Below are 14,881 nucleotides of genomic sequence, written 5' to 3'. Positions count from 1 at the left end.
TCACAAGTTGAAAAAACCTGGAGGATGGGAAAGGGAATATTTGGAAACGTGTGATTATTGGCTAGCACTGTTACTATGCGGGCGTGATTGGAAGATAACGTGGTGAGTCAAGTATGGGACAAACAAGGGGGAGGGGGATGCGGACAAAGAAACCCTTCATGACGTCATGTGTCGCGGACAGTCTATCTGTCCAGGCGCGCGCAATGGCACGCACCTACGCAATTCAGTTTGAGCGCCCGGAATTTTTAAGCAATTTGAACATTTTTTTATTTTTTTTTCGTGTTTGCACAGATGATGCAAAAGCACATATTAATATATAGTACCTCCATTCTATTACTGACACCACAGAGTGCATTTTTTAATAAGTTTCCGTTACAATTTACTTTCATTTTTTGGAAATCTATATTATTATTTTAATAAATTGGTGTTTTTTGATGGTTCCTGAAAACCTTTACGTTAAATCGCTGTTTTCGTTAAATCCGTGTTCGCAAAATCGGGGTTCTACTGTACTCTTATTTAGAAGCCAGTGTATAAAGGCTAAGTTGCAATCTGCATTAACTTATGAGGACTGCTGTCTTGCTACAACTTCATTTAATTGTCAGTGAAATTTGTGCCAGTTTATTTTTCCACCTTTTTTTAAAATCCAAATAAGTTAATTTTTACATTACAAGACAATTTTATATTGTTTTTTGCTACATACAATTTTTTAAGTCCATGAAAATATGTGCACATAGCTAGAAGTGTCACACCAAATGCTTCAGATACTTGCATACATCATGTGGATTGGGATTAACATTAACAAATAAAATTATTTGTTATAAGTGTAACTTTCGAATTGTGTAATTTAAAACTTATCACATATTAACTTTTAATCACTAAGATTTTGATTAATGATGAAAACTAACATTATTACTTGTTGATCATCAGAAGACGATGCAAATAGGCAGCGAAACACTAGAGTGATTTCTTGGAAACCACGATGACCACTTCACAAAATCAGTGCTCAACACGCCGGATACCTTTGGTGGGCCACACACTTACTTGCATTAACATTTTGGAAAGGGAAGAGGTAAACAAGTCACTCACATGCAATCCATTTTCTAACAAATATAAATATTTGTAATCTTAGGGCAGCTAACATAAAATATTGCTGTTCTGCATGAGATTTTCAAAATGTATTTAAGTTAAAATTTTCAGAGATGGTATAAAATTGTGCACTTCGTAAATTAACTATTATAAGCCCTTAAAATTTAAGAATTGGTGGTAGATTATAGCATACATGCAAAACAAAAAAATGGTGGAATAAACAGTGGTAAACAGATGTGCAGAGTGTAATTTTGTTTAAAAGCAATCAAACTGGTTTGATGATTGGCAGATATTGTTATTTCAACATTGTACCAATTCTGTTTTACTCAAGCTCTCTTGGATAAGTATAGCATTGCAGCTTTGAATCTCAAAACCATTGTTATTATAAACATTCTGATCATCTGGTTTAACCTTGCGTTAAACAGGTTAATTGAAACAGTGAATTCTATTTAGTATATACCAATAACACAGGTTTGCCCGATACTTAGAGGTGAAGCTTTAATTCTTAAAAAAGATTAATAACTCCCAACTCATGTAAAGAAAATTTTGAGTGCCATAAATAAAATTAATCCCAAGAAATAATGTACTCTGAAGTAAAACTTAATAGTCTAACAGAATGTATCTTCTATGATGTTAATAGTTTACGTACATCACACATTCATAGGTATAATTATTCAAGATTACTTTTGATTTTACATTTGATATACCTTTATGACATTGATTCCCACGTACATTTACAACTGTTAGAAGGAAGTCAGCAATCACGGACTATTAAATTACAGTATCCTACTACAAGTTCAACATAGTAGCAACAAGAGTACTTCATTCCAAGAGAATACAAGTAAAATATTTTATGTAATCAAATTACATTACATCAAAATAAGTGTTTTTTTTTTTTGCCAAGCGTAGCTAATTCAAAAGGAAAAGCTAGAACTCTGGGATATCAGATTCACTACAAGTTGTGGACTAAAGTAAGTTTTAGATAAATTGTGATACATTTAAATCAGTAAACATTTGACTGTGAATCGCTGATTTCAGACATAAATTTCTTATCAATTACATCTCAATGAAATGGTAAATTTAGATATGAAAAAGCTTTTCATAAAAATAAATCTGAACTAGTAGTGGGCTAGGTTGCTAGGATGATTATGCGTACAGTCAGCTAAATTGTTTATTTCACTTTAGCGTAGTTAATGGTATGATCTCGCGATAAAACAAAACACACAAATTTCTACAGGATGGACCAACCGTGGATTTCCACTACCAAGACTCTTTTGCAAACGAAGCTGGGTAGCCATCTTCATCTGGAACATCTTACGAAGGAGCCAAGGTCGTCGCCCCAGGATAGGATCGAATGCAGCATTGACAGCCATACAGGGACTGGCTCAGCGTCTTTCTCTGTCATTGTTGCACCCCGGCGTGGATTATAGTATGAGCTTTGGTGTAGCTGAAGTAACTCTGGGTTTGGAATCACTATGTCTTCTTAGTCTGGATCGTATGATATAAATGTAACTTCTTAGTTTTTGAAGTTGGCTGTAGATGTATGTGAGCCTATTCAATATCAGTAATGATTTCCCAACTTGCAGACTCAAATCAAAATATATCCCAAAATACGGTATCTGGAGAGTATACGACTGCCTTATACATCGTTCTGGAGCCTAACTCAAGCTTACATTTCGAACATTTTGGTTGAACCGTCCGGCAACGACTTTCATCTATTTTAAATGAAACAAAATAAATTTTAAGCTAATCAAAATCATACAGATCCGTTGGCCACCAAACCTAGCCTACATAACAAGTTCATATTTGTACAATTGGAACAAATTATTATATAAGACAAATGATAGGTAAATAATCTTTAATTTAATATATAAATACCAAATAAGTCCATTGAATGTCATACTGCTAGCAAATCATAGAATATAAATACATATTCCAATTCCAAAACATATATAAATTGAATAATCAACATTCATTACTCTTAGAATATAAAGGTGAAGGTTTCTACCTTTTTATGATACTCAAACGATCTGCCACAAGTGCAAATTAATGCACCCAAAATAATGATATCAAATAGAAAAACTGAGAGCATCACACTATGATTCAACGATGTGGTACTAAGCCTGTTTTATAAAAATTATTAACACAATACATAGTAAAACATGTTTGAAAAATTATGAGCAAAACTATTTTTGTTATTACAAATTTTAATTTTTTTTTCATGATGTTGAAATACATCTTTGAGATTGAATTTCCATATTTTGCAGCTTAATAACTTTAATTTTAGTCAAATTTTTCTTAAACATCAACTTGCAATAGTTTTAGAGTTTTTTAACATTCCCAAGAATGATGTGAGCAAATAACCCACGTTGACTAAAACCTGGAATCCAATGGATAAAACTCCACCTGGGCATAATATATAATTACGGATGTATTCTGTGTAGCTATACACACATTAATATGTTTTTCAGAAAGGAACCAGTTAAAACTGGACTAAGTACTTGGAGTTAGGGGCTGGAAAAATTAACATCTTGCTATAGATGCTAATTTTTTGCTAATTTACAATTTAAACTCCATTTTTGCTCATTTCTGTCAGTTGATATTTTAGCTAATTTAAAAAAAAACTTTTTTTTCCAGCTTAAGTAGTTTAAAATGTCATTCAATTGTGAAATTTACTTATATAATGCCACAAACTGCTACATTTTTATTGACATAATCAAAATTGTTTCATAAAAGGAATCGTTTCAGATTGAGAAAGAAACCACAGTCATCTAAACTCACAGCAGCCTGACTCACCTATATTCGTACCTTGCAGTTTGTTTGGGACACATGCAAGTATAATTAAATATTTAAAAAAAATTATATTTGTCACTGAAGACTTATTCGACAAATTAGTAAACGGACATAAACAACATGATCACCATCCTTGCTGCAGATTTTCTCATGTCTCACGGGCAAAAGGTGTATGGTTGGCTAACGAGATGAAAATGAAACAAGATGCACACTCTGCACTTCGCTTTGGCGCAAGTATGACGTAAACAGCAGCAGCACTGCAGTTACACAGCTTCCCCCAAATGTTACACTGAACCATGTGGTGAGTTTCTGGTTATCATTTTGGACTGCAGTTGCGACCATGCTCAGTGATGTTGCCATGTCCCCATCACGTGGCAGAGTCACTAGTATTTTGAGGTAACTTCAAAATACAAGCCGAATACAATCGAGCTGTGGATTTCTACAAATTAAACGAACATAATGTTTGCTAGAATTATGTACTATTAGCTTTTTTTAAGTATAATACACATTGGAATCTTTTGTGGTTTTTATTTAAACAAGCACAAACTTTTTTTGTACAAAATTTAAATAGTGTTATCTATAGGTCTTTGTATACATAAATAAAATTTTTAAATAAGTTGTATGAAAATATTAATTTCACAATAATAAATGCTAAGTTTTTTGGGAAAAAAAGTGATGCTAATTTTTGGGCCCCTACTTGGATTTATTTTGAAAAATAACAGCCAAAAAACCAAATATTTTTAATAAGTCAAGATGAACATTAATGTCATTCAGTGAACAGCTGTTGAGACCTTCATATGAAGGAAAAAGCACAAATATGTTTATGTAATAGTACTATTGCTGGCACCAATGTAAATTTAAACAAACCCGTGTTAAGTTATGCAGTGCGTAATGCTGCAAGTTAAGTTTTCTTATGACACATAATGTGCGCAAGCAGACAAGCTTTGGTTGCTGAATGATGTCACCATTCTTCGCACCACGCTGTGCTAAAACACATTATAAGATGCTGTACGTGATAATCCTTTAAAGTGTTTGAAAATAATAATACTTTTCTCAGTATTAATTCTAATAAATATTTTAATTTCCATTGAAACTGTATTACAGTGTAAGATCCTTTATCCGGCATTCTTCTTTTCAGCACATTCCATAATCCGCCACCAACTCTCACTTAAATTTTTTTGAGTAGACTTCAGCTATCGACCTTGGCCGCCAAGTATCATTACTGCGCTTCCTGCTTTTTAGTTCGATTCACGTTTAATTTTACTGTTTTCCTATCATTACAGTGTTCTGACTGTTTATGTATATACCCACTTGTATTATATTTTGTGTATATAGCTAGAGAAATTTCATTTTTATACTAGATGCTTTTTAAATCCCTCTACACACATATGTATATATCAGAGAGAGAGAGACAGAGACAGACAGACACACAGAGAGAGGGTGAGAGGGTGCCACATCCTGACAAAATAAGCAGTGGTTATCATTCTCGATGACAACGTTCTCATTGTAGAGGAAGGAAGGGCTAGGAAGTTGTTTGACGCAGGTCATGGACTTACGCGATGGAGTGAGTCCGAGGTTCCAGAGACATGCGGGAGGCTTCGCTGTGTCGATGTTTGCAAGTCGGGGCTTGTTTAACTGTTTTCCTATAGATGTGTGTATGGTTCCTTGCTTCGCTTATGTTGGGTTATTGCATTTCCATGTCATTATTTTTATCTAGGACAATTTATATACATGTTCTACTACATAAGCAATACAAATTGTAGACATTTAATTTTTTGAAGACCAACACTCATTTAAAATTTTTCTTTCTATAGAACTTATGACACCTTGTTTTAAACACCATTGCACTGTGTTAAAACTATGTGTTTGATAGTCCAGCAAGCAAAATGGCTAACTGGTCATGGCAGGAAAAATTCTGACCCGTTATTACTGATGTAACGTGTTGGTTCGGACCAGAGGAAAGAACTTGCGTCACCAACCCGCACGTTAACTAGCCAGATACACAGCAGGAATCCCGAGTACACAGAGGAAACCAAACACACTGAAGCAACGTGTGAAAACAGACCGTTCCAAGGCCTTTAACATCATCAAAAACATTTCACCACGTGGGCTCTCAGCGCCGCTGCACAATAAACACAACACTCAAGTGTCAGAGTGTGCACGTCCCGTCAGCAAGCTCTGCAGTTGCTCTTGACCAAGAAGCATGGAGAACGTGAAATCTGAGGTAAGAGAGCTACTCACCCTACATTTAATAGATAAATGATTACAGTGTTCCAAAAACATACGACTTGTGGAATGTTCGTATTCCCTCGCATGTAAAATATTGTAGAAATACACTTGAACCATGTTGATTAAACTAGCCTTCAATATATATATATATATAGATTGAAATCTGTCTGTCCGTTTAGGAGCTATGATGCCACAGACAAAGAGGCTTAAAACTAATAAAACTAATAACACCATTCTTTTTGCATCAGGAGGGGGGTTAAAAATAATTAAATAAAGTGTAACGCTGAACGTACTGGACCCAACATGTACAGTATAACAACATATTTTATTTCTCAACTATACATTTCATAGTAACTACGTCATATATGGTGCTGTCCAATACTTTACATACATGTATCACACACCACAAGCACCACCAAATCAGATCAGTGTTCTTTCTGAAAGAAAATTACAAATGTTCAACATATTCAGTACTCACATCGGTGTGATATTCAGTATTTAAAATTCTGAATATTTTCACAGGCCTTCTGTAAAACAAAAAATACATATAAAACACATAACAAATTCTAGTAGGCAGTGACAGTTGCCAGTATTCAAGAATATACTAGTTGGCAGCACACTGCCACCAAGGCCTGACGTTTTTATTGTCGCAAACTGTCGGTCAAATTAAATAAATACCTTAATACTTCAACATATCTTACTTGGTTTGAGTTACTCTGACATAAGTAGGTAGAACAATTTTATACAGCCACTAATAATATGGAGCCAGGCCTTGGTTCTGGAGTGACGAAACATACGACTACAGTAGGTATATCTTTAAACCACAGATAATACCTATATAAGCTTACCTACAATACTAACCTGCCCCAAGAACAAGGCATTTAAAATGCTATTCTGATGGTGCACATGTTCACAGTTGTTACAAATATATAAAAATTTATTTCCTAATGCCGTTGAACTCAGAGATGCAGTAATGGTCAAGTGGGATTATTTGGATGGAAAAATGTACATTTACAAACAACAAATGCAAAATGAAATTAAGTACGTTCTCTTTCAAAATTTTCACAGTTAAATTAGAAGCTCGATTTATGAGAAGATTGCATATCACCATTTTGCACTTTAGCGAACCAAAAGCAACCACCTGTGACTGAACGGAAAGAAGACGAGTGTCAGACGGGTGCAGCATCACTGCTGCATCATTTCTACCTCTCTCCTGCCGTCTCCCCTTCCGGCCGTTACAACTAGCATATAGCATGCTCCTATGCACCTATCACCCACCCACCCACCCACCCACCTTTTTGTTGGCTTCCCATTCGACCGCTAGTGCATGCATTGGAGTGGGGTCGCCGCTGACCACTCTCCTGCTCTACCGGTTCCCCCACCACGTACCTAACTATTCCCCTCACGTTATCGTAATTTTGGTAACGCTCGAAAATCAGACCCCTCTCTCTCACCCCCTCCACAGTCCATTGACTGTCAAGTCCTAGATGCTTATCTGAGATAGAGCGAAACAAAAACCTTTATTTATAGCTTCTCTTCGCTCACATAATTTTCACATAATATGCTACCAGAAAGTTTTTAGATTGCATGTGGAAAAAAACAGTACAAAAAACTAGGTGGCCTCATGTCTTTTAGGAAGGTGTGAATTTAATTTTCATTACTGTTATATTTGTTACTATTCTTACAAGTCATGTATATCAACATAAAGAGTCTATGAAATACATTTATCATTTACAGTTTAATGTGCCAAAATTTATTGTTGTGGTTTTATCAAAACATTTAATGAATATCATTGGAAAATTTCTGGCCTAAGATGGCTATCAATTCCTGAACCACTCTGATCTTAACCAACAAAACAAGGAATACAGAATATAAACAGTAGTATAAACATGCAGAAATCTACAAAACGTTTATAGAATAAACACTATTTTAAAATAATTACCTTAAAAAAGAATATCACAGTTGGTCAGGAGAGGAAAGTCACTCAAACTGCAGAACTGGTTAGGCCCACATGGAAGGAAGGTGTTTTCACTCTGTTGCTATTTGTATTATTTTAAGGGTTACAGCATGAATTATTATAAAAAAATATTGATAAGAAGTTACACAGAACTTATCTCTAGAGCTGTGCGGGATCCTGAAATTCGGGAAAAGTTTTGGGTGGAAAAAAAAAATTTCCTGAAATATTCCAGATTTGCTAAGATGATTTAATAAAAAAACCTCTGAACTTGGAAAGTGACCAGGTGAATATAGCGCAGAACAAAAAAGAATGTTTTTGACGGTTCTCTAGGTACGGATTAGTAAATTATTTGAGGGTTTAATGACCTCTAGAACAGATGGTGCCACAGTCATCTGCACACTTGGATATAATTAATTGGTTCATTGGCTATTGACTGAGATGTCAACAGCGTAGCATGTGATTCAATATTTCTTTGGCAAATATTGTAGTCCTCCAGTGTGGGCCAAAAATAAAAGTATTTCAACTTCAGCCTATTGCAAAAAGAGTCCATGAATTTTCCCAGTCTTTAGCAATTCCTATAGTATAAACATAGAAACTGACAACTGTAATGCAGTTGTCAGGCAACTCAAAATATTATGAAATAGCCATTAATTACATACCATATATATAAACTAGAAATCATGTGCACAATATAAGTCTACAAACAAACCTCTAAAGACATCAGTGACTAGATGATATTTAAGTACATTGCAATTATACTTCGAGATACGATTCGGTAGGGAAAGATATTTGATTATCGTGATCGGGAGCAATAGCATTGAAATTATGTCACTTAACTTAATATACAGAAGGCAAAAAAATATTTAAATGTGCATGTTTATAAGTCTCTCATAAACCATCTACATAAATAGCACAAATGATTTCAAGTTCACAAAAAATATTGACACATAAGGAAAAATAATAACACATAAAGGAAATAAAAACAAACATTTTATGCCCTATTCTACTTGAAATTTTCGTAAAGAAATGGTAATTCTTCAATATGTTCACTTTTTATTTTGTTACTGACAATATTACCAGCACTAGAGAAAACAGGTTCAATGGCAAACTCCCTTGCTGCTTTTTTCTTGAAAAATGACTTTTAGGATGTATTACATGTCTGTGCATTCCTGTTGTTGAACCATATTACATTTTCTAAGATAAAAGAGCAAAAGTGCATTGCATCATGTTAGCAGGTAATTTCTTGAAGAATGTCCAAATAGGTGCTGGAGTCACTCCAGGATCACCATTAGCACTACTGCCTGGAATGCCAAATTTAGAAACCACAGGTTTTTATTTTCATACAATTTATCATAAACAATTATCACATCCACTTTTGAATCACATTCTCATTTTCCATGATTTACTTTCGATCGCAGATAATGAACAACTGCAAAAACTTAAAACGGCTCCTATTTTTATGAAAACTGTTTCGATCTCTTTGTTAAAAATGGTGTTGGCATTGTTTAAATATCACACGTTCGACAAAATTGTTCATTGCCACTCTTGTAAGGTTCATTTTAAAACATAACCCAGCGATGCAGTAAAGATGTTTACATTTGTCAAAAGTAAAAATTAATTAATTAAAAATATGAATATAATAACATGAATAAAATATGAAATACTTTATTTAGAGTTTTTATTTTTAATAGCGTTTATGAATGAGTGTTGAACTTACGTTTCACAGATATGTCTTATGTGTGTTTTGTGATATCTTTGTGCTTTGTCTGGTTAATACATGTGCAAAGTTGATGTTTATTATGTGACACAAATGGTGACAAAAAAGTAAACACATAAAATTTTTATAATAAAAAAATAGTTTGCCAAAGGGTTTTACTATTGAAAAAAAATGGTTTTCCCAAGGTATTATCCCAAAGAAAAAAATTATTTCCTGAAGTTCGGGAATGGTCTCTTTCCAGACTTTTATCCCGAGTTTCGGAATCCCGTTCATTTCTAATTAACATATTAAGTCTCTTGTAATGAGGGTAAGTGATTTGATAGAAATTTTTGGTTTCGGACACGTCCAAAATTTTTCACCCAATCACAGTTTGGAGCACTGTTTGACATTCTTAAATTTTAAAATATGGGATACACACTTAAAATTAAATACACAATAAATAACAGTTATCCATTTCACAACAAAATTATTATATATGTTGTATTAAAAAAATTAACTAAGGCTAATTAATTTCACTGTATAAGAACTTTATAATACCCAAAAAGTCAAAAAGTGCATAGTAAAAATATATAAAACCTAATGGTGAAAAGAAAGTGGAACTGAGAAAAAACAAGGGAGGGAAGCACTGCTAAAATGCATAGTATTAGCCTCTAAACGTTGACACAGTAAAACAAAAACTAAGTCATAAATTGTTAACAAAACTACAGAATTCATACACTGTATACATAATACATATTGGTCTAAACATAATGATTTCATCAAGCCATTGCTATATCATATGTAAAAACTTGAATTATGAACAATATTGTAATTTTACCATGCAAACATTCACATAGGTATTTTTTGGCCAATTTGTCAGTGGAATGAAAGTACGTATCTGCAGAGAAATATATATAAAAAAAAATTCATGAAAAATAATAGCAGTATATATTTGATTGTTTCCTTGAACACTGGCACATACTGTATTTACCTGTAAATACTGCGACTGAATATAATGAGACCCTAAACTTTTTCATTATGAGTTTATTAAAAATACTATATGGTGTAAAAATCACAATTATACAAACAGATATTAAAACATTATTTTAATGAGTAAATTTATACAATAATTAGTAACAGCTTTTCTGGTGCCACTTTCTGTCTGTAGAGTGATTTGCACGGCCATTTTAAAAAGGAAACAAGCAATTAGAAGAAAAGAAAGGCAGCAATTATAAGGAAAAGAGTTTTATGGCTGTAGTTCATAAGCAATTTGTCAGAGAGCAAAGAATGTGGTGATATATGGTGGTTGCCAACGTGTTATCTTGTCTCATGTGTCACGCCTGCAGTCTATAGTGGTTTAAGTGACGCAGATCAAGGCAGAGCGTGTGGTTTTAGCTAAGCTTTTCCCAGCCCGCAAGATACAAGTTTGCGATTATAATTTGATTCTTACTTTTAGGTTTAGCAGTTTTGGTAAAAACCATTGAATATATTCAGATAAATACAGCACATACTTGTTTGAATTCCCTGGCAGTAGAGGGCCAAAATAAAAACAACAGCGACATAAGTTTTTTCAGCACTTAATGGCAAATGTTCCCTTATTCCACTACAATCATTCCCGTCAATACTGTGCACTGTCACTGAAATGCCACTGAGTCAGTCTTATGTACTTCCCTCCACTTTTATACGAATAAAGACTATAAAACAAAGCATAGCAACCAAGTACGTTAAGCGAAGAAACAAATAAACCTGTCCCACTCTTTAGTTTTCAGTGATGATGACACACTGTGTCGGAGTGTGTCATCTGACGTTTGTCTTGAAGAATATTTCCAAGGCTCGCCACTGTTTGGAATGGAGCAGAATGTGAGGTCTTCTGGCCCTCATGAATTCCACAGCCTCCGCAGGCGTCCAGCCATGTTTCTGCACAGGAGAACATTCCTCTGTGCTACTCACAAAATACCATCACAACCATTCAGTAACAGGGTTGGGGAAAAAAACCAAAACAATTTAAAAAAAACTTTTTTGTTTAAACCAGTTTTTTTTATTATTACGTTATCTGTTTTGGTTATCAGGATGTTCAAATGAAAGCCATACAACATCCTGCTTTCCGCCACTCATGTTCAAACGGAAAACTTATAACATCAAATAACTGAAATTCAGCAAATCTGCACATCTGACGGGGACTTAACCCCAGAAAGGGTATTTCCCCACAGGAGGAGGATTCTCCATACAATGGGTGTTTCACCGACGAATGGGGATTTACAGTACAGTCGGGATTTACCACAAGATAGGAATAAACTATTAAATTTTTTTAATTTTAGAGGAGTATTTAGCTGGATATGATTGACAACTTATTCAGATAATTTAATTGATAAGATCTTAATTAGTATATAATTTTTTGTTCCTGTAAAACACAAGAAACATTAATGACCAAACTTTTGTTGTTATTAGAGTAGAATTAGGTATTTAATTAAAACAATTAAGATATTGTATTTAAAAACACATTATATATAAAAAAAATCTGTTTTTATAAAAACCACTTGTTTTAAACCATGGTTTTAAACATTGTGGTATAAATCAGCCAACCTTGTTCAGTAAGTTACATTACCTCCACTTTCGCATCCAAAAATAGATGAAAGGAATAACTACAACTTATTAACTAACCAGGATTATTTGAAACTTTTTTTGACGTGACAACGTCTAATAAATCGATGAACGCCAGCTGCACGCACGAAAAAGTGTCCCACTACAGATGTCCCACTACGGATGTGTCCTTTTTGCTCATTGAACGCATGCGTGGCATCTCTCTTCATGCTCATTGTAGGGCCTACGCGTGCGTGGCATCTCTCTTCCACTCGATTGGAACAACCATCGATTTGACTTTTCAATCATATTTTCGTCATTTGAATTATTAATAGTATTATGTAATTTAACGATCGTCCACCGATTTTCAGCACAATCGGTACGGTTATTTAAGAGTAATGTTGAAAATTCAAATACGTTTTGAACCAACAACGGTGTTTTACAGTTACACATAATAATTCAAATTACACCCGGGATCTTTTGCACAATGTTTTAAAAAAATATTCTAACACATTATAAATAAGTTTGGTGTATTTGGAATGCGTATTTGTTATAAAATCGTGTTCATATTATTCCCCTACCGTTATACTGTACTGCTGCTAAACTTGTTGGTGTATGCTTACTGCTGGCGCCAGTACCATTAATAGTACTCGTTGATTTATAAATAGACCCTTTTGTTGTGTGTGTGCTGTCGGGACGATATACACTGTCTGTCACTAATTAAAAAATATATATATATATGTGTGTGTGTGTCAATGGTACTGTTATGCTCTTGTACTCTAACCCTTAGAAACATGCATAAAATGTTATTATCATGAAACACACACTCTTGGACACAGGTAGCTAGGTATCATATATCAACACATAGGGATATAATTCAGGTTTTTATTATTAAGAATAAAATGGCTATTCATCAGGGACAACTAACATATGTGTAGAGATAAAAATCAATATTAATATAATTAGATAAAAAAAATCACAGAAAAACAATCCTAACGATACTGAACATGACTCGTGGATATGCGCTTATGTAAATTAAACATCAGGAAAATACGTAGCACACATGAATCGTTCACAAAAGTTCGTTAGTGTAAGTTCAGAAAATCAATCAAATGATGTTTTTACGGACGCATTCTTACATAACAGAAAAATGTTTGAAATCATACCACAATTAATTTGTATGATTACTATTTATGTTTATATTTGAGTTCGTATTTGCCTTGGCTTAACTCAGTTTATATGGTAGAGACACGAAACTTGTACTCCCATTTTACCTCTGGGTTTCACAAAATAAAATAATAATTTAAATCTTGGAACTAACAATTCATGACGTAGTTCAGGATAATTGACACCTTTTATGTGAAAACTAATCAGTTTGTAGTCAAATCGGAGTTATTTACGACGAAATTACATACAGCTGGGTATGTCTATGGGCGATACAAAATGCAAAATCTTTACTTACAGATTTTCACTCCTAATAACATATCCGTCAGAATATGCCCTTATAATCTTACACATTATTTATTTATACGTCGTTTAAGCTCATCCTGAGTGTCGGATGGCATAATTTAGCTAGCTATCTTTCAAATTTATAATAGGCCTCGCGCCTTTGCGTCGGCATCAGACGCCTTCATACAACCATTCTTTTTAATTAAGACGTTCTAGACGCCTCACATCTAAAACACGGCCTCTCATTGGCCGAAACCAAAATCGATTAGCGTAATTTACAATATAAATACTGTAAATAACACTCATTAATACAATTGAAAACACAAAAATGCGGTAAATTTAAAACGAAAATTTCCAACAATGAAAATTTCTTTAAGTAATACCCCGAATAAAATCATCGTTTATTCGTTAAGTTCATTAGTCCTTAGAGGGGTATACTCAATTGGCTGTCCATATAAGTCCATTTCAGGTCATAGAGCATAGCTCTCGTAGATATACATAATTAATAAAAAATATATTTAAATAACTTTTGCGGGCGAACAATATACAAATTAAATAATAAAATTTCATAATAATAATAACAGTCAATATAATAAGTTTTTATAAATAATAATATCATTAAAATAAGTCATAACTTTCTGTGCATTATGAAAATAGTAACAGCACAGAATTGCCGCCCTTGTCAATCATATTGAACTGCAATCGTTGACCTGTTCAAAACAGTACAATGTGATTGGCAGTTTACCGTCTCTCTTGCACTATGTACAACGAATAGCCTTGTCGCCTAGCGGCGCGCGCACCACACATAAAAAAAAACTTGGAGCGACCGAGCTCCTTCTTCTCCTCTTTTTTTTTTTTTTATCGTCCTTTCGACCGTTACACCAGACAATTCGCGCAATTTTAATAACTTTGCATCGGGTCGTCGCCGCTAGCAGACCTGCGCTCGAATGGTCCACGGGTTTTCCCGCGCAAAATCTCTGCTGGACCTGCTGCAGCTCTCCGACGGCGTCTACTCCCTTGAGCCGCTCCTGTTGAGAGGGACGTGGGAGGACATACTTACTGTAAGTAGCAATCTCATATGGCTGTAGCGG

General features: G+C 34.1%; 1 protein-coding gene across 1 annotated transcript in view; it reads right to left on the bottom strand.

Moving 5' to 3' along the window:
- Positions 1–6,414: 6,414 nt before the first annotated feature.
- The window catches only part of LOC134535805 (phosphatidylglycerophosphatase and protein-tyrosine phosphatase 1), a 35,007-nt gene continuing 26,540 nt past the window's right edge, over positions 6,415–14,881 (bottom strand). Inside the window, exon 4 of the mRNA XM_063375085.1 lies at positions 6,415–11,678. Coding sequence (XP_063231155.1) covers positions 11,559–11,678 — 120 coding nt within the window. The 3' untranslated portion in view covers positions 6,415–11,558. The remainder of the gene's footprint in view (positions 11,679–14,881) is intronic.

Source organism: Bacillus rossius, chromosome 10, assembly GCF_032445375.1.
Source record: "Bacillus rossius redtenbacheri isolate Brsri chromosome 10, Brsri_v3, whole genome shotgun sequence".
NCBI lineage: Eukaryota > Metazoa > Arthropoda > Insecta > Phasmatodea > Bacillidae > Bacillus > Bacillus rossius.
The sequence above is the reverse complement of the archived record's forward strand: the minus strand, read 5'-3'. Positions and strand labels throughout refer to the sequence as shown.